This window comes from Xiphophorus maculatus, chromosome 2, assembly GCF_002775205.1.
Source record: "Xiphophorus maculatus strain JP 163 A chromosome 2, X_maculatus-5.0-male, whole genome shotgun sequence".
NCBI classification, from domain to species: domain Eukaryota; kingdom Metazoa; phylum Chordata; class Actinopteri; order Cyprinodontiformes; family Poeciliidae; genus Xiphophorus; species Xiphophorus maculatus.
The window spans coordinates 12,624,700-12,644,149 of NC_036444.1; the positions used below are offsets into that span (position 1 = coordinate 12,624,700).

At 35.9% G+C, this 19,450-nt stretch overlaps 1 protein-coding gene across 7 annotated transcripts in view; it reads right to left on the reverse strand.

The window, feature by feature from the left end:
- Positions 1–19,450, reverse strand: part of shank3 (SH3 and multiple ankyrin repeat domains 3) — a 153,172-nt gene that overhangs the window by 102,205 nt on the left and 31,517 nt on the right. For 6 of the 7 annotated variants that reach the window (XR_002754147.1, XM_023349089.1, XM_023349086.1 and 3 more), the window contains exon 3: positions 18,129–18,200. Coding sequence is in view for 5 of the 7 variants with exons in the window: in XM_023349089.1 (XP_023204857.1) it covers positions 18,129–18,200 (72 nt within the window). In the remaining 2 variants the exon portion in view is untranslated. Of the gene's footprint in view, positions 1–7,072; positions 7,147–18,128; positions 18,201–19,450 lie in introns of those variants that run through there. The other variant, XM_023349109.1, reaches the window with a different exon arrangement.

Genomic DNA, 19,450 nt, shown 5'->3' on the forward strand with positions numbered 1-19,450 from the left:
TGATAAAGAGTCTGTGAAGAGAGCTCAAGATTAGAGTGATGGAAAGGAGGCTCAACCTCATAAAAAATGAAAAAAAAAGAAAAAATCTTATGAAAAATCATTAGGGTTTGATTGCTCCAATTACTACTTTTTTCAAATCCTTTTTTTAGTTCACTATTTTTTTAATCTGCCCAAATTATAAAATATGTACATGATTAATTATTTTCATGCATGTTGATTAATGTCTATTTGAAAGATACAATATAAGCAACATAGATCACCAAAAAGGAAAAATAATTATGAATATAGGTGACATTCTAATTCTGCCTTTACAACAAATGTAGTGTACAGAAATGCAAACCTCCAAAACACAACGAACACAAATAGGTAATAGATTCTACAAGAAAGATCATTTTCAAGATGTACATCATAAACTGATCAAACATATAGGGTGGCTCTATATTAATTGTGCGGCAGTGCAGACTTTTTTAAAATAAAAGAAGAAAAAAACAACAAAAAACAGAACTGAGTGTGCATCCAAAATAAGGTTGTGCATTTCAAATAGTTGTAATGCGGAGCCCAGCAGTAAAAGTCTGGAGTACATAAATATGTTGCAGCACTGTCTTTGTAAAGAATGACCTGAAGAATTTTTAGTTTTATCTTTTTTTGTCCTAGTGATTTTATTATGAAGCTCAAAGACTGCCTTAAACCCATTTGATTAACAACCTGCAGATGTGACTGTGTCAAGCTTCAGATTAGTGAAGAGCTGACTCAAATTACTGCAATCATTTCACGATTATAAACCCACTCACTGGCACCTGAACTGACAGAGTCAATAAAAGAAATCTAACACTACAACAACGAAGCTGACTGGTATTTACTCACCAGTCAACACCAACAAGCTAATTCAGCATCTGTCTTGTATTTGTTTAGGTTTCTCTTCCCAGGAAATAAAAGCCTGATTTGATCTTTCCTCTGATCTGTCCCCAGCTGCCCTGATTTCTTCCTTTGCACTGATTGTTTCCCTGGTTCCTTTCTTCAAATCTGCCAAGGTGCATCAATTCAAAGCAAAAATGTCCTTTTTTTCTTTAAACATTCCTCTTTTTTTACCTTTTACTTAAACCTTTCAGACTTTGTCAATGTAAATATTAGATTCTGATTCAGAAAATTATTAATTTCAGGGGGCAATTCAACTAGCTAGACCAATTTGTTACAAAGACAAAATTCTATATTATGGTTGAAAACACATCTAAACAGCCACCCAACAACATCAACAACTCTGTAACTGAAAAATGAACTTAAAATGAAAAAGACCCAAATAATGAGTCTTTTCCATCTCCTCACACATTTTCCTCCATATTTCTGAATATGTAGTTCAATATGTCCTCCAAAAAGGAATGACCAGTTCCTCTGTTCCTTCTGAAGGCCTATCGTTTGACATAGCAAACTTGTGGATGATGTTGGTTCTCTGTGGGAATTGTGAGAACAGGGAGATGAGCAGTGTGACCCTTTTACCACACATGAAATTTGGCTTTTATACCAAAAATGTATGGTTTCATCTGACCAGCACAGCTTCCTTCACAACCAGTTGGCTGCAGACCGGTACTTTGAAGACTTATAGACTAATTTAAAACTTTTATTGCAGGAGTGCTTTTGAAATTTAGGCAAACTGCCTTTTAAAGAATAGAAACAGTTAACTGTTAACTGAAATATGAATTACCCTTTTTATTTATGAGGATGTCCTAAATTCTCCAGACACCAAGCTGCTACATAACTCCCAGTGCCTCTATGTGCATATGAATAATCCTAGATGTGATTCATTTGTTTTATATCTATAAACCATTCACCTAAACATTCAGTTTAGCTTCAGTGTGTTCAGTATGTTTACCTGAGCAAACAAAATCTGAATCCAGCTACAAACTCAAACATGAAGGAGAATAAGTGTGATGCTCTAAGTGACCAAAAGCTTGTTTTCTAGTTTGACCGTTTGGATTTAATCCTAAAGAATAGGATTTTCTCCAAGAGAACTCTTCAGTCCTTAATGTATAGCAGCAAAATAAACCACTGAGTAATTTAATGTAACAGGCCCGGAAACAGAGTGACACAACAAAGAAGCACTGAAGACTTCATAAGAAAAGTTACTTAATTTATTTACACACAATACACCAAGAGGATGCTGCTACTATAGCAACAACAGAGATAATAAACCAATATTGTTACTGATTAGCAGACAATTCCCTTTCATACATCCCTGGTGAAGGCTTTGTAAATGCTCTGCCTTTATTCATAGCTTGCTAGCTTCCAGTAAGACAAAGTCATTATCACTGTGATCAGAACATATTTTCATTATCTTGCTTTCTTTGGTGTAACTCCAGTTTTAGGACTGTGTCAGATTTGTTTGCATTTGTCACTTTTATTTTTAGGCACCATGTTGTTAATATTGATGTGGCTTAACCAAAGAACTATAGGCAGACTAATTACATTGCTTTTAATTTTGATAAATTTGCACACACATTTTCTGATCAACTATGATAAGAAGTATTGTGGTCCAAAATAAAATGTGTTTCATTTTCAGTAACCAAATTTGACATTTATGGCACACCTCTCCAAAAGATGAAAACAAAGACTTTAGAAACATTAAAGTAGAATTACGTGCTTATACAGTTTAGATATAAGATTTCAACACCAACATGACAGACATAAGATAAATGCATACTTAAATCTGCGTATTTACAGAATAAATTTCTAATTTTAGTCATTAGTGCAACTCCAAATAAAAAAGAATTATTTGTTACTATTAAATGTTTGCAATATCCTAAAAATGCAATAATGAAGACTAACATTTCATGTAACGTAGCTAGCAAAATGTAGTTATTATCTTTAACACATACAACACAAATCAAATGAAGGTCCGTATACTAATCTGTGAGTTTTCAAGTTATTTAGCATTTATTCAGACAAAAATGTTGGAGACATTTTTGTACAGACACACACTGTATCTTCCATCATACATTGAACAGTTTAGAAAACAGTAGTATATTCTTTTCTTTCGCCTTATTAATAAAATCTCATGCATTGTGTTCTGCTTCTGTGTTAAATCAAGAAACATGGCAGACCCCCTTTCTTGTAACCTTACATTACAAGATAAAAGGTTAAATACTTTTGGCTTTTGAAAACTTTAAAAGAAACTTTTAAAACCCAGCTGTATATTTGGATGGAGCTGATGAACGACTGGAGACGAAGTGAACTGAACATATGCGACATGCACACCCCCACACACACACCCCAACGCACACACAGGATGTCTAAAGACAGCAGTCAGAAGTTATTCAGCAGTTTTAGTTGTATGGATAAAAATGGTCACTTCAATTAAAAAGGTTAAGCACTCAAAAAGGTATATTATCATATAAACTAAAAATATTAATTTGGATGGATTATAGTAGTTGGCTTCCTTGATTATGTTTTGCTGTAGAAGCCCTTGTTGATAACTCACAGAACATGAATATATCAGGATGGAGATCATATCTGTGGATAATGGCTGCTTGCTTTAACTAACCAAATAACCAGTAACAACATGTAAAAGATAAAGCATATAGTAATGAGCAAATTTAATACTATAGTCAGTGTAAATGTATAATTACAGAAAGCAAACTAGAGTTCTGAGTTAATATAATTGCAAGTTTAAAACTCTAATACAATTAAATGTAAGCAGATTAATTACTATGTTGCTAGTATTTACATATCATGTTGTTCTAATTGTTGCAGCTGCTCTGTCATGGCAGTAATTTCTTTCTTTCAGGGCAAACCTTGTGGATTATTGTCGAGGTAAGTGTCTAACCTCTGTAGCCTGGCTCCTAGCAGCTCTCTCTGAACGTAACAGCATGATCCCTCCGGAGAAATCCTTTTCAGAAGAAATTCAATAAGATGTTCAGGGTAATATCTGGTATTCCTCCAGATGAAGCACAGTTTAGGCAGGCAGAACAGTCAAAGCCTCCTGAATTAGACTACAGGCTAGAACAAAACCAAATAAAGCCACAGCCTCTTCCCTACTCAACAACACAATGACTAATTCAGAGAGAGCAGGTTTATTGTATAGTATAGCACACCCCAAACACATGAACAAATAAAACCGTTAGTAGCACACAAAGGCCACAGATGGATGATGGCGAGATGGATTATCACAGATAATTACGCTAAATGGATAGCACGAGACATTTTCACATTTATATGTAAAAAATACTGTAACTCACTAAACCATGCAAATATGAAAAAAAAAATGCATAAGCATCTTTTGGATCTAAACTGACTGAAGGATTTTTAGTTGTGCAATGACACAGAGTCAGCATGTTTTCTTCTGTCACATAAGGTATGACAATAAAAGTTGTGTTTTTGTTTGTAAGCACTGTAGTGAGATAGGATAAAGGGAATGCATGCTGTCATCAGAATCAAAGAGTCTAGAGAAAGAAAAAGCTGAATCAGGCCCAGTCATGTGCTTTCAAACTGACAGTAGGACAGAGATGCAGACAGCAGGGGCAGTGTGGGGGGGCAGAGCTAGTGGATAAAACACAACCAAAGGAATCTGTGTTGAGCTGGATTTTAGCCAAGTAGAACTTAAGTCAAAATAAAGCTGAAAATACAGGAACAAAGTCTGTTCTTTGTGTTTGAACCCTGATGGCAAATGTCCCTTTAGGCGATGGAGAGGGCAGCCAGCACACTCCAGGCTGAGATGAGAATTGTGTGGGTAGCTTATTCATGCAGCCTGATGATTATTAGTACTCTATTGTACTTCCTGTCAATGAAACCTGATTTAACAATCATTTATTCATACAGACTTACCCACAACAATTGTTCTGCAGTCGGTTTAATGTACTTTTTTTCTAATGTGAAATCAACTGTACTTCTACAACATTAAGACTGTAAAACCAGATGGCTCAACAAGAGGGAAGGTGAAAAAGCATAGTAATGAATGGATGGATAACCAGGATTGAATTCATTCTCGCTGATCATATTTTTCCTAGAGTAGCAGCATTTTGCATGAGCCGCTGCTGACAGAGATTTGTTTACAGAGACCACTATACACTTTAATCTAACATACAGGTTTTCTTTGCTGTAATAGGAAACTCCTAATTCTGAAGATATTTTTAACATCAGTAGGTTGATTTAGTAGCAGACCTTTCATGTTTAGTTGAACTGAAGTCTATATCCACCCAAAGTTATTTTCATGCTCTTTGGTCTTTACCCTCACAGAGTCTAGCTTGAGACCTGATTTCTAATCTTTCATCGACCAACAATGACTTCTGCATTTCTGAAGTGAACTTGGACCCATCGACTCACTGATACTTTTTAACACACAGGCTCAGTGACTGTTTTAGATTATGTTCAAATGGTGACACTGAAAAATTAAAGTTCTACATTACCAATAGCGGAAATATTGTAAAAGATGAGGATGTAATTAATCTCAGCAAATGGGATCATGTGGATGTTGAATGACAGTTGAAAAAAAAAACAAATATGTTTGCTCATATCTATAATTCCAAAATGTCACAAAGTTTGTCCCAAGTGTTCCCAAAAACTGGGATTGTCAGACCAATTGTGAAGTGGGGAGGAGGTTGTAAAATGATATTAATAAACTGCATTTAAAAAAATATTCCTAATAGCAATTTTTTAACTAAAAGCTAAGCAGTAAAAATATGGTCAGAAATAGTTTAATGGTTGTCAAAGCTGTATGTGTGTGGGTTTTTTTTACTGCACTAACTTATTTTGAAATATCTGAAAATGAAAAGAATCCCAATACATGCATGCTGAACATAGAGAGAACTTACTGCATGTATTTTAAACAGCCTGGAGCTATAATTTCTACATGGCCTGGTTTCAGACTATACGCAACAAAATAGAATCAATTCCTTTTCTGTAATCCACTGCTTCCCTCCATTTCTCTCTCTCTCTCTCTTTCATACACACCTCACACGGTTTAAATGAAATATTAATGACAAGTGACGATACAAAGATGGATAGGGGGCAGTGCAACTATTTGTCATGAATAAATCTTAAAATTTTTATGAAATTAGGTCACAATCTAATATTTAAAATACCAATTTGTACACTGCTTATTTTAAACTCTTTTAATTTGTAAGACTTAATGATACAACAGAAATGACATGGAGATGATCTCAGACTTTTAACAGCTCATAAATTCTGTATGTACAGAATCAATAATTGACCTGAAGTGGCGATGAAAACATAAAGCAGGCAGTATCGCTGAGCAGTAGCTCATGTCAAACATTTTGCAGGGCAGAAAACTCCTGCTGATCTCTAACTGACAGACTGACAGTTTTCATGCTTCAGTAACTACACTTACTATATATTATTTATAAAATACAAACTTTGATGGGCTAATAAATCATCTAATTGTGCCACAGCATTAGCCCCATCATCCTGCAGCTAATTGTGAAGCCATATTTCATCAGTAAACATCAACAGCAACGTAAAGAAAAAATATGGCACATTCTAAGCAACTTCAACAGCAAAGAATAGAGGACAATACATTACTTTTAGAGCCTTATGCACACATTCAAATACATTTTAATGCAGGAACACATGGACATTTTTAGCTGTACCGTGCTGTCACTTGCAAACATAAATAACACACATAGGACCATGTTGGTCCTGTCTCCTCCATGTCAAGAAAAAAACATAAGCAAACCACTGTCACTCACATTAACCAAATCTAGACACCCATCTAAAGATCCCACAACATACCAGGGAGACATAAACAGATAAAACCTCACATATGAGGGCAAAATGCAGCAAACACTGAATAGCTGAACCAGAGCAGGGGAAAACATTAGCATTCTGTTGGGGTTTTAGATAAGGCTGCACCAGTTCCTCACACATCCAACATGCAGCAGAGCATAACAACAGAACGAAAGCCAAAGAGAGAGGGAAAAGCTTAGGCAGGTAGTGAGGGATGGACTGTGAAGTGTCTGTGAATGGCAGGAGTATGAAAGTGTATGGAAAAGGCAGGGAGAGGTGTGCTTAAACTTCATCTAATGGCTAAAGTAAATAAAGAAGATGATGAGCTCAGTCAGAATACCTTACTATAGAGCCTGGCCTTCCTGGATTCTTCACTAGTTTTGTCCTTTTTCTCAGTTTGTCGTCTTCTTCCAAGAGCAGATCCCATCTCACACACACATGGGCACACTCCCCCGGCACACGCAAACTCCAGTGGGTCAGCTACAGTTTTCATGCCACTACATCCTCCATATGGTCATAACCAGACCCCCACCCCTCCGGACAGTCCCTCCTTCCTCCACCACTGTCCTCTTCGTCTCCTCCACCCCTCCCCCTCTTTCACCGCCTTTCTCTTGTCAAAGTAACACGTGCAGACTCACATGGTCGCTCACCCAGACACTCAGCGGGAGACACTCACTGACTCCTGTTCATACACAGACAGATAGAGTGTTGGTAAAGGGTGATTGTGCTGGAGTGCAAGCTGAGAGATAAAGAGAGAGAGTTAGAAAGAGAGAGAGAGAGATTCAGGGGGAGGGAGGAAAACACAGTGAAGAGAGAAGAACAATCAAATGAGAAAACAAATGAAAAGTATGGCGAATGAGGAACTAAACTAAGAAAAGGTAAATATACAAAAGTAATAGTTTGTGTAAATCCCATTTCAACTTTCACCTTAGTTACTATTGAAAAAACGTACTGCAATAAGTTCAGGCTAAATAAACCCTCAGTGAAATCTGTAATCTCAAAATAGTATCTACAATGAGCTACATTCTTCATATAGTTTTATTAATAAATGCAAAATAATGCATAACTTCTCATTCATAAAAACAGCTATCAACAGAAGCTCAGTGCAGGAGGAATGCCATTACTCTGCTGAGAAGTCTTTTATGAATTGGTCTGTCTCACACTTGAAACAATCCTACACATTGTTGCACAAATTCCTTAAGCTTGTGAAAAATAAGATCATTATTATCCAGAGGAAATACATTATAGTTTTATGTTAATTTTGAAAGACAAACACATAAAAGCAGTTTATACAAGAATGTACTCCATGATATCCATGGCCACATTATTAAACTGCATTACTAACTCTTTTAGAGACAAGTTTGCCCAACTTCCTTAAATCACTATCACCAACAATCACCATCTGCTTTATCAGATCCACTCTGCTAGTATCAAACAGTTGCCATGGATACATCATATGCACATCCATGAGGGGGACTTCCACAATATCCCCTACTGCAGTGGTTCCCAAAGATTTTCTGGGACCCCTTATGGATTACAATAAAATTCCCCCCAAAAGAGAAAAAAGAAAAAAAAAAAATCAACTGGGCACACACATCGTTCAACCAGACATAAACCTATACACGTATTTTGTTTTCAAACTCCACTGAAGTTTATTTCACACTTGAGGTTGCAACAAAACACACTACAAACCATCTTTTCAGTGAAACACTTTTGGGTAACTGTTTTTTTTCTTCTTCTTTCATCTATACCGCTCCCCACTTCCCCCCTGCAATAGCACGGCGTCTCCCCTAGGGGGTGCGCCCCACACTTTGGGAACCACTGTTCCCATAGTTCTGTTTTTGATTACACAAATGCTGCTGTGAAAGCAAGAAGAGCTTTGAAGATTAGTCATGATATGTCACAGCTAAAATTCAAAGTATGCTTCTTCAATTTTTGGGATGATGTTAGATGACTGGAGGGGACTGTGGTACCATACACTCCCTCTAGGGTTTAATGAACCAGTCTGAGATTATTTCAGATTTGTAAAATAGTTTTTTATCCTGCTCAAAGTAGCCATGGAAGATTGTACTGAGAAAGAGAAGAATACCAGCAGCAATATTTAGGTGGGGTGCAGAAAAACAGTGCTCAGTTGGAACTAAGGTGACCAAAGTGTGGAAACATCATCCACAGCCTTGTACCACCACCACCGATGCTTGTATGTTGTTTTCTCTAAATTCTGACCAACATACATGTGAGGTGGTGGCAGTATAAGGATGTTGCTGATGTTTCCATGCTTCAGACACCTACTTCCAGAACAGGAACATTTAGTTTATATACTTCACTCAACCCAGAGCAGGAATTAGAACATACTTAGAAGCCAGAGAAACTCATTAATTTATCGAGAGAAACTACTCATTTATTACATTAGATCAACATTTAGCATTAAACTTTTGTCATCGGAGCAAGACCTAGAGAAACTCTTGTTAGTTTACAAATCTAGAAAAAAACTTAGAAAGTACCATCTAGTTTTATCAGAACAAGAATCCAGAGAAATCCCTACTAATTTATAAATTACGGACTACTTATTCTTAAACAGGGGGAACTAATTTGTTGTTTTATACTATTGTTTTATTTATTTTTTTTGCTCTTTCCTTTGGTTTGTTGTTTTGTTGTATTTCTTTCTAAAGCACTTTGTACTGCCTTTGAACTGCTTTGTTGCTGAAAATGTGCTATACAGGTAAACTTATTTTATCTTACCTTACCTATTATCTGAATAGCACAGCTAAAATTGATCAAACCAAAAAATAAAAAAACAAAGAAACAAGCCAGATTTCTTTCCGGTCTGTTGGGTGAATTGTCCTTTTTTAAGATGTCAGGAGAAGCACACATAGAGGTTTCTACTACTGTAGCCAATACACTTTAAGGTTGGATGTGTTGTGCATTCAAAGATGGTATTCTGCATACTTTAGTCAATAATAAATCATCTGTTGCATTTCTATTACATCAAGTTACTCTGTCCATTTACTTATAACCTCTGAGGCATTTTCCTCCACACAACTGCTCTTCATTGGGTTATGGGTTACTTGCACTTTTTCAGACAACACTCTGTAAGTCAGGAAGGTGGTTTTGCTAAAAGATCTAAACTGATCAACAATTTCTGATCTACTGTTATCAGAAATTAAACACTTATTCTAATGCTTGGTTTTAACTTCAGCAAATCTCTTTTCTTTTTCTTAAGAATTTCTTAAAAATTTCTTTAGTGGCCTTCTTTGACAGTCACCAGACAGGAAATTGCCAGAAAGAGAAAGGGGGGAGAGACATGCAACAAAGGTCTCAGGGTCAGGAATCAAAACCAGGACGGCTGTATTGAAAAGTATAATTTCTGTATCAGCTTCTACACCACCCAGCACCTCTAACAAGTCATTTTTACCACATCTAGATGCAGAAATGCACAGAGTTGATGCAATTTGACAGGCTGATTATCAACTGAGTTAAATAGAAATACCTAATAAACTGATCTGTGTGTTATTTCACAAAACGATTCAGAAAACAGCAAATAAATTGCAGTTTTTTTCAGCACTGTGCTTTGTGGCATTCATGACCACATTATGAAATGGTGCATTATTACCTGCTCTATTACTGTTTTGCCGCAAGCTTCATAAGCCTATATAACCTATATAACCTTTATCTTTGTTTCTTTCTTTATACTGGCAGAAGATTTGTTGTACCTTAAAATATCATCTGACATCTGGATAATATGGTACATTAAATGAATACATAATTTCTCAAAATTTACACAAGTGAAAGTGAACTTTAAATGTATTTTTTAACCACTGGGTTAGTTTGAATACATATTCAAATATATTACTAATAGATTTTTTCACTTCGCTGAATTTGCTTTTTTACATAGTCAGAAAGGCATCAATTTCACAGGCCCAGCCTACATGATTAGCAATACAGTGACTTGTACACATGCACTCTGTTGTCCCTGAAAACATACTATTGAAATTTTCCATGAAGTTACCATGCATGGTTAACCAGGACAGTAACATAGTGACTAGGTCTGGTTCAGTCAGGCAAAGATAAAAAAAAAATGAATGGCAAATTCCTATCAACTATGACCTACTTTTAAAGTTTAGCCTGAAGCTAATAAACACCATGGTAGCAAAGTAGGCTAATGCTTCACCTCTGACTTACATGACAGCATGTTGTGGGATGAACAGTGAGGACAGCTGCTGCAATGGCTAAAACAAATTTTCACTCTTCACTGTTTATTATATTTCTGCACAAAAATAAAATGTTCTTAAAAAACTAAAAGAAGAGGGAAACAGCAGGCCTTCATTGTGAAACCAATGTTTGTTAAAATAAACACAGCAAAATATTACCAAAGCCTGGAGCAAGAAATGCAGATCTTAAGCATGCATGCATGATTGATGACAACTGCAACAAAGTTCTCCATCTTTTTCAGTATTTGATTTGCAGGGAATCCCATGTTTGACAAAGTCTGCAGGACCAATGCTGATCTAAATCCTTATCCTACTTTTACACAGTCTGCTAACATAAAATATTATTATCTTCACAGGAATTTGTTGATTCTGACTCTCCAAAGAAAGGATGCTCTCCCTCTTACTTGTTCCACTGCAACTGACCTGAGAAAAAGTTGATAACACTAAATATTATCTAAATATATGATTTACTTGTTACATGAAATCCCTAGTGGCAGTAACGGATCTATTTTGTGTATGTCACTTCAGTACCTCTCACTCATTCACTCTTTGACAAATCAAAGTAGAAAAGGAGAAGGCAGAAGCAGATCTCACTAGAATGGTTAGACAAGAGCAATATTTGAGAGCATGACTCATCCCTTTCTCATTGCTCTTCTGTCTCTGTCTCATTCAACATTTCTCACTGTTTCCCACTGAATCCTTTATCTGAAGTGCACAGCACAGATTCACTGGTCAGGAATATACAATGAGGAAATCACTCATCTGATCAGTCATTTTTGAATAATTTATAATTACCCAAAATATGTTTTAATCAGCCAAAGTTCTTAGCTAGTCAGTTGTTGCAAAGTTCATGATTTTTTAGAAATTCATCATATATTTCAAAATGTTACTTTCTTTTAAAGCATTCTGTTACTGTTATGTGCACACAGAAGTTACCAGTTTGTATGTCAGCAACTAGACTTGGTAAAAAGGAATTGCTAGGTGCACTGCGTGGTGTAGAAGTAACATTCAGCTAAATTCTATAAGCTGGTGACAAAACTAAAATGCTTCCCAAATTGTTCACTTCTACAAAAAAGTAAATTATATTGAAACATGGCAGACCTTTGTAGCCAAATGAAATATTCAAATCTGGGACAAAAAAAGCATTTTAGTGACCTAAGAAGTGGTCATTAGTTCAAGGACTTAGAGAACTCTTTGTTATGTTGATGTCTTGAGCGGCAGGGCTTATGGTACATGCAGTCACTGTCATGTGAACACAGAGATTACCAGTCTGTATTTGGCTGACTGTCTGTCTGGCAATGGATGTGGACAGTGCTGAGGCACCATGAGCGAGTATCCAGTTAAAATTAGTGGCCACTGTTCAAAGTTACTGCTGAAGCTGTTAATAAAGTTGAAATGGTGAGTTTGGACTTAAAAAACAATCCCTGTCTCCTGGCTTCCTTTGTTTGCCACACTATGTTTATTTGACTGACTTTGACTGAATTGTGCAGAAATAAAAGGCAGCTAAGTGGCATGCAGCACACAAACATGTAGGTGAGCGTCCAGAGCTATCACAATTTACCCCAATCTGGGGTAATGAAAGGTTCATCCCAGGAAAAAATGATGGAGGATTTAAACTATGGAAAACCAAAGGCATTCAGAAAATTAAAGATCTGTATGTTGATGGCAAGTTACTTACTTTTGATCAGCTATGTAACAAGTATTTAATACCCCCGAAACAATTTTTTAAATACTTGCAATTGAAAAACTTTATGTCATCAAAACTGAAACAAATAGTTGACATTCCACCCTTAACAAAAATAAAAGAGGTGTGTGTTGGAGACTCAAAAGGGAAAGGTTTTCTCTCTGTGTTCTATAATTTGTTAATGCTTTCCTCTAGGGACTCAGCAATAGATAAGTTGGACGCTTGGAGAAGAGATACTTTCGAAGATATAGATGAGGAAGACTGGAATCAGGCCTGTTTAAAAGCACAAAAACAAACGATAAACACATGATTTAAACTTTTGCAATATAAATGGCTTATGAGAACCTATATAACACCAGTTAAGCTTCATCATATGTCCAGTGATATCCCAGATACTTGCACTAAATGTTTGTTTGAAAAAGGAACTCTTCTCCATTGTTTGTGGGAATGTCTTAAAATTCAGAAGTTTTGGAGGGATGTTATTGGGTGTCTATCTGAATTGTTTAAGGTAAAAGTCCCATTAGAGGTTAAAATCTGTGTGCTAGGAATATACCCAGTGGAATTTAAACAATCACAGAGGAAAACTAAATTGATAGACTATGGACTTCTTCAAGCCAGAAGATCTATAGCATTATGCTGGAGAGGCATGGATGCACCCTCCCTGGGACTCTGGAAGAAGGAAATTGCAAATTCGCTCGGACTGGAAAAGCTAACATACATCGCCAACGGTAAACAACGGGAGTTTGAGACTCTCTGGGAGCCATATATGAAGACCATAGGGACTGAAGGTGGAACTTATTAATGGCTGTCTTGTCTACAGTTTCTATTCATATATTGTTCTGTTATTTTTCTTTCTTTTTTCTCTAAGTTAATCTAAAAGATTTTTGATATTTTTGGAACCAAACAAATGCAGGTTTGAAGGGTGAGTGTGGGAGTGAATGCAAGAGTGTATAAGTACATGTTATAATGTTAAGTTTGTTGTGTGTAAATTTGTCAAAAAAGAGAAAATTCAATAAAAAAATAAAAAAAATAAAAAAAGGCAGCTAAGTGAAACAACAGTGCTGCAGGTGACAAGAGTCCAAAATTGGAAAATAAAATAAATAACAGGGCTCCACAGTTTTGATAATAAATGAGAAACTGTTCACACAAGCATTGGTTCACATGGAAAGAAATTAAATAGTTTAAGGCTACTTTTTTGTATTATCAATAAAACTCACTTTAGAAATAATTTGTCATCTATGGAGCAATACATCCAGGATATTTGTTTTACTGTCTTACAGTAAATTATTGTTGGGGGGAAAAGTTTCACTGATTTGAAGTCAGAGGAAGAGCAGTTGTTTTGGTTAGCTAACGTATTACGAGTTCAAATTGCAAATTACAGACCAGTCAAATGCGTAAAGGTGATGTAGATAGAATACAACAACATATCCTCATTTTATGAGTGGCAAATATGAATTTCATCAAACTGAAAAAGAAACAGACTTTTAAACGGATTTGTTTATATTTCTTATTTATCTAAATATCACAATCCTGAATAACACTCTGTGGTATGAGACCATGCGCCTGGCAAGTTAATTGATGCAAGAGTTCACTCATCTTTACTGGCTCAACACACGGAAAGTGACAAACGGCAGAAAAAGGCCAAAGTCATGGTCACCTGGGGTGAAACCCACGCAATGGCAACAACGACAAATTATTTCCCAATGTTCTTGTGTCGCATCACAAACACACGTGCGCACACCTACATGTACAACCTCAATATTTCACATGCACAAATTTGTCAGATTGATTGGCACCTCATTGCACAAGTTCCTATTGAATGGAGAGTGAGCGACATCACCTTCCATGTGTCGAGCCCTTTACTGGAGACATGAATGGGAAGAATCAGTTGATGTACCAAAATGAAAATTTGTGTCATCCAGTTTTCTTAGTAGAAAGATAAACGTGATGACTTTTAATACATCCAAATTTTTACATAATTTGGGTGAAAATTAAATGAGGATTTAATAGCCACATTGTGAAAAAAAATCAAAAAAATATTTTACTCGTTTTACAAACTACTAAACGAAAGAAGGCACACAAACTGAGTAAAATAAATTTCAAAAAGTTTTACATGGGTACAGCACAACCTGAAGCACAGACAGATAATTTAGTTATTCTCCTATTCCGCTATTACATGGACGATATAAGACAATTTATCTTGTCCCAAAAAATAACAAGGTGGCAGCAAAGACAATAGAGACGTATCGTTCCAAGAAATCAAGAAGAGAGAAATAAAAAAAGATCTAATTTATAATATCCCTTTCATGCATGAATTATGATCCTTTGTGTCAGAATTTTTTTTCCATTTTTTAAATTTTTTTTCTTAAGGCATAAAAAAGGTAGGACATTTTTTTTTGTAAAAATATTTTTTTTTTTTTTTTTTTTTTTTATGTGATCAATTGTAATTTTGTCCAAATACAAAGTTGTTATTTGAAAAATACATCAGTAGTATTGTTCCTTAGGGGTTATCTGATATCACAAAATTTTTTTTACTTGCAAGAGTCGTCTACAGTAGAAGGAGGGACTGGGTCGGTTCTCATGCTTTTTTGTCTGTCGGCCATATTGTATTTAACAAAAATAATTTCTTGCATTTGCAGCTGATGGCCAGTAGTTGATGGTATATTTTATGATGCATTAGTGTCCACTTCAGTGGTCTGTGTGCATTTATAACATAAAAATCCACAGGAAGCACAAGAAAATGGCTTTTAGGTAGCTGTCCACTGAAGTGACCACTATGCATGAAAGGGATATTATACAGAAATTACAAATCAGTACGTTTTTTTTCCCATTTGTACATGCATGCGTGTGCATTCACCAGTATAGGTGAACACATACTGAGAGGAAAGTGGGAAAGTTATTATTCCATGCAAGATGGAGATATCACATATAAATGGGACAACAAATGCAACGTTGGGAACTGCAAGCATATCATAAAGTTCAGCTTGTTGACACAAACAATAACAAGCCTTATTCTGGGACAATATGCCAGAAATATGTAAAGTCAAGGTGAATCAAGACAGAATAGCAATATCCAAACTAGAACAGAATGCAGAAATGAATTGCTTACTGTTTCCTTCAGAATAATATGCAGCATGGTTAATATCTGATTAAAACCCAGCTGACAAAGTTTTTGTGACAGATAAAAAACAGCAACTAGATAAATTCACAATGCTAATTCCTCTGGCCATCTGATGAGATTTAATGCATTTGCAGTAAATTTTCTCTGTGTTCCACTTATCACACCCACTTACTACATGAATATGCATCCAGGCCCAAATTGGGTTCAAATTCTCCTCTAATTACACAGCTTCGCATATCCACAAGGCTTTTTACAATATTTTACTGTATGTTTATAGCTTTTATGAGCGGTCATACAGCAGAACGTCTGAAAAAGATCCACAGAGAGAGAGAACAATATACAAACGCCAAAGAGAAAGGGGTAAGTGTACGACTGAAACCTCAAATCACAGAAAATTTCTTTATTTCACTTAGTGGAGGTCTTATTTTGAGCATGCTGGTTCACAGTCATGGTTTAGTGGGACACTGAAGGCAACTAAGCCATCATTAGTGTTATTAATTCCATCTGTGCATTTCCCACTGTGACAAATTAAAAAGTCTGCTGTGAGAAAGGTCTATGCTCACACTCTGCCAGATTGTCTAAAACTCATAACAGAATTAAAGAGCTGGTCTATGTTCTGCTCTATGTTTTCCTTTCTGACCACCTTTCTTTGTCGAAACCAGTATCTGGCAAAATTACCCCTTCGAATCTGTTCACCAAAGCCTGCAGATTTACAATGTGGAGACAGAGATTACTGTAGCCGTCTGGCCCATCTGCGCTCTGTTCATATCTGAACTAACACAAAAAACATCACTCCACTCACTACAGGTAGACTTCAAAAGATTAGAACATCATGAAAAAGCAAAAAAACAAACATGTTTTACTAATTTTTAAAAGAAAAATGCATATGTTATATTAATATGCAGAAGAAATTAGATTTCTGGGAGTCACTACAGACAGCAGACTGGAGCAGTCTCAGCAGACTGAGTGCAGTTACAGTGATGGGAGGACAATCAGTTGTTATAAAAAAATATTTAAATTATATACTCTTAAAATTAATGGGGTATTGTTCAGAGGAAGATGAGAAAAGCCTAAACTAACAATGCAGATAAGCAGAAAGACGCTATCAAAGCAATCTGGCCTTCCATTATGCCTCAGGAGTCTCTCAAGCTGAAGTACTCCAATCTGTGTGCCATAATTATCAAAATTACAAAAAATGGTTGAAATATCTCATGAATCCATGTGAGTTTACCTTTTGGAGGAAAAAATATATATATTTCTAGATTTTACTGTTTTTCGCCAACTTAGTTCCTGAAGCGATGACCAAAGAACATTTCTGTTTTTCACATTTTTAATGCAAAAATCAGTGTTGTCCCATTTATATGTGTATCTAATTGCAGGGAACTTTGTGGAAGAGCACATATTGTCCTTATATAAGCCTCTTAATGGTTCACACAGCCTCAAGGGGCTAGTTCAATTACACATGAATGAACTATCAAATACAGAGAAGGGCTTTTACTATGTGGCTGTTGATGAGCAGCACATTAATGTTAGTAAATAAAACTTAACAAGATCCCTCAGGACACAAATATCTAAATGAAATTACAGATAAGCAGCAAGGAAACACTTTGATTCATTTTAAAGAGCAAAGTAAGTGTAGCTAAACAAATTGGAGTGTACTTGTTTTTGAGATCTTAAATGTCATCAGTACTACTTTATATCTTACACGTTGACTTAAGTGGCAAACATATTTCAGCAAATTTTATAAAATCAGCAGAGGACTTGTTACTGATATATCTGTATATATCAGGGATGTATCTCACGTACAGCAAAATGCCTGGATATCTGAAAATCAGCATTTATCCTCCAGTGGTTTTAGCAGGATGAGGCAGTGGGGTAAAGAGGGAGTGGGATGGGGTTGTCCCATCAGACCGTCAGTTTCCGAAACCACACAAAAAAAAAATCTTGTAAAAGCGCACGCGGCTCAGTGTGACCCCGCCAGACCATGTACAGAGTAAAACACTCTGTACATTTTTTTTACCCTGTTTCTTAAGAGCACCAAAATCTTGCTTATTGTGACAAAATTGCATAAAACTGACTAAGGATAAGGAAGAATTTGAGAAAGGTTTAATACCAATTTGCATTGGTATTAAATTGCATTGGGCAATGCAATGTATTGTTACAAGCACTCTTTACAACCTAACTGCTGTACACAAACCAAACATATCCACACATTCAACACACAAATTAGCTTTATAAATAGGCAAGTCATATATACATATAAAAAGTATATAATTTTTTAAATATTGCATCTTAACAGAATAAAATATCTTGAACAGAATGGTTGAAAAAGCATCCATTTACTGAGACCACATTCTTTCTCTCTGCAGCTGCTTGGTCTTACCTTAGTGTGAAGCTTAGACAACTGCTTTTCATCTATGTAGGTCTGTGTGTAGACACGTCTTTTATAGCGGAACTGAAACAAAAGAGCAAAACACATCTGACAGTTTAGGTTTAATGTTTTTGTTTGTCTAGATTACTGAAATCATTAAAAATTAATTAAGGAACCTTTAACTTGTTTCATAGACAAAATAATGAATGTAAGTGTTTCATAGCTAGCCCTTAAAAGAGAAAGGGTAACAGTGAAGAAGCAGGAAGTACTGTCAGAGACATTTTTACTCTTTTAATGTGTTTGGGCACAACAAATATCTCACCGTAAACACCTGTCAGCCCTTTCCAGCATTTCTGTTTATTATTTTTTCCAAAGCCTATAACTCATGCAAACTTTAGTACAAAGTTTAATTGCAAAACAATAACAAACGAATTTCAACTTTACCAACATAGTAAATCCAGAAGCGAACAGAGGATTTTTAGTTGCTAATCCAAACCTGTCAATCATCTCTACACAGTCCTGGCCTGAGGGTATAAATGCAGGTCAATCAATGGCACACACAGTGTTCCAGCAGAGCAGTGCCGGACATATAAATATACGCCCTGCTAGATCCACACCTATTCAGCTTAACTGCAAGCTTTTTAAAGTACAATTACAAACCATTCAACAAACATAAAACAAGAGAGGAACATTTATATAAGTCCTGTGTGTCGCTAATGCTCTGCTACCACGGAGCACTTCAGCAGCAACAAAAGACAAGCTTTACTCCTTCCTGGCATTTCCAATTTGTCCATAAAAATTAATTAAAATAAGGAGTACAATTATATTGAGTCATAATATTTCAACCGTATACAGCTAAATAACATGAGGTATTTCTAAATGAAATGCTGGAGTAATGTTAAAAGTCATTAGGATTCTTGTTTTTCTCCTTGATAACGCTCTGCTCCTGTTGACATGGGGGTAATTCTGAAAGTAAACATGACTTCTTGTAAAACCACCTGACAACTTTAGCCCACGCTGTGAAGTGATTTTATGTGCATAATATTCTCTCAGATCACAAACTGTAATAGACAAGCACTATAATTATCTCTAAGAGATGACGGCTGCTCTAAACACCGCACTGCCATTGAGGATAGCATTATTGTTATGAAGTTTGACTGACACATCATGACAGCAGCAAACAAACAAACATGGGGACGGATGCTTTGTGAACCGGTGCGGGACAAAAAAAAAACCCACACATTTTCTTGCAACAATACATACTATTATTGATTATTTACAAGATGGGCTTCTTTTTTTAGAACAGATATGAATTATCAGCCCAGTTGACAAAA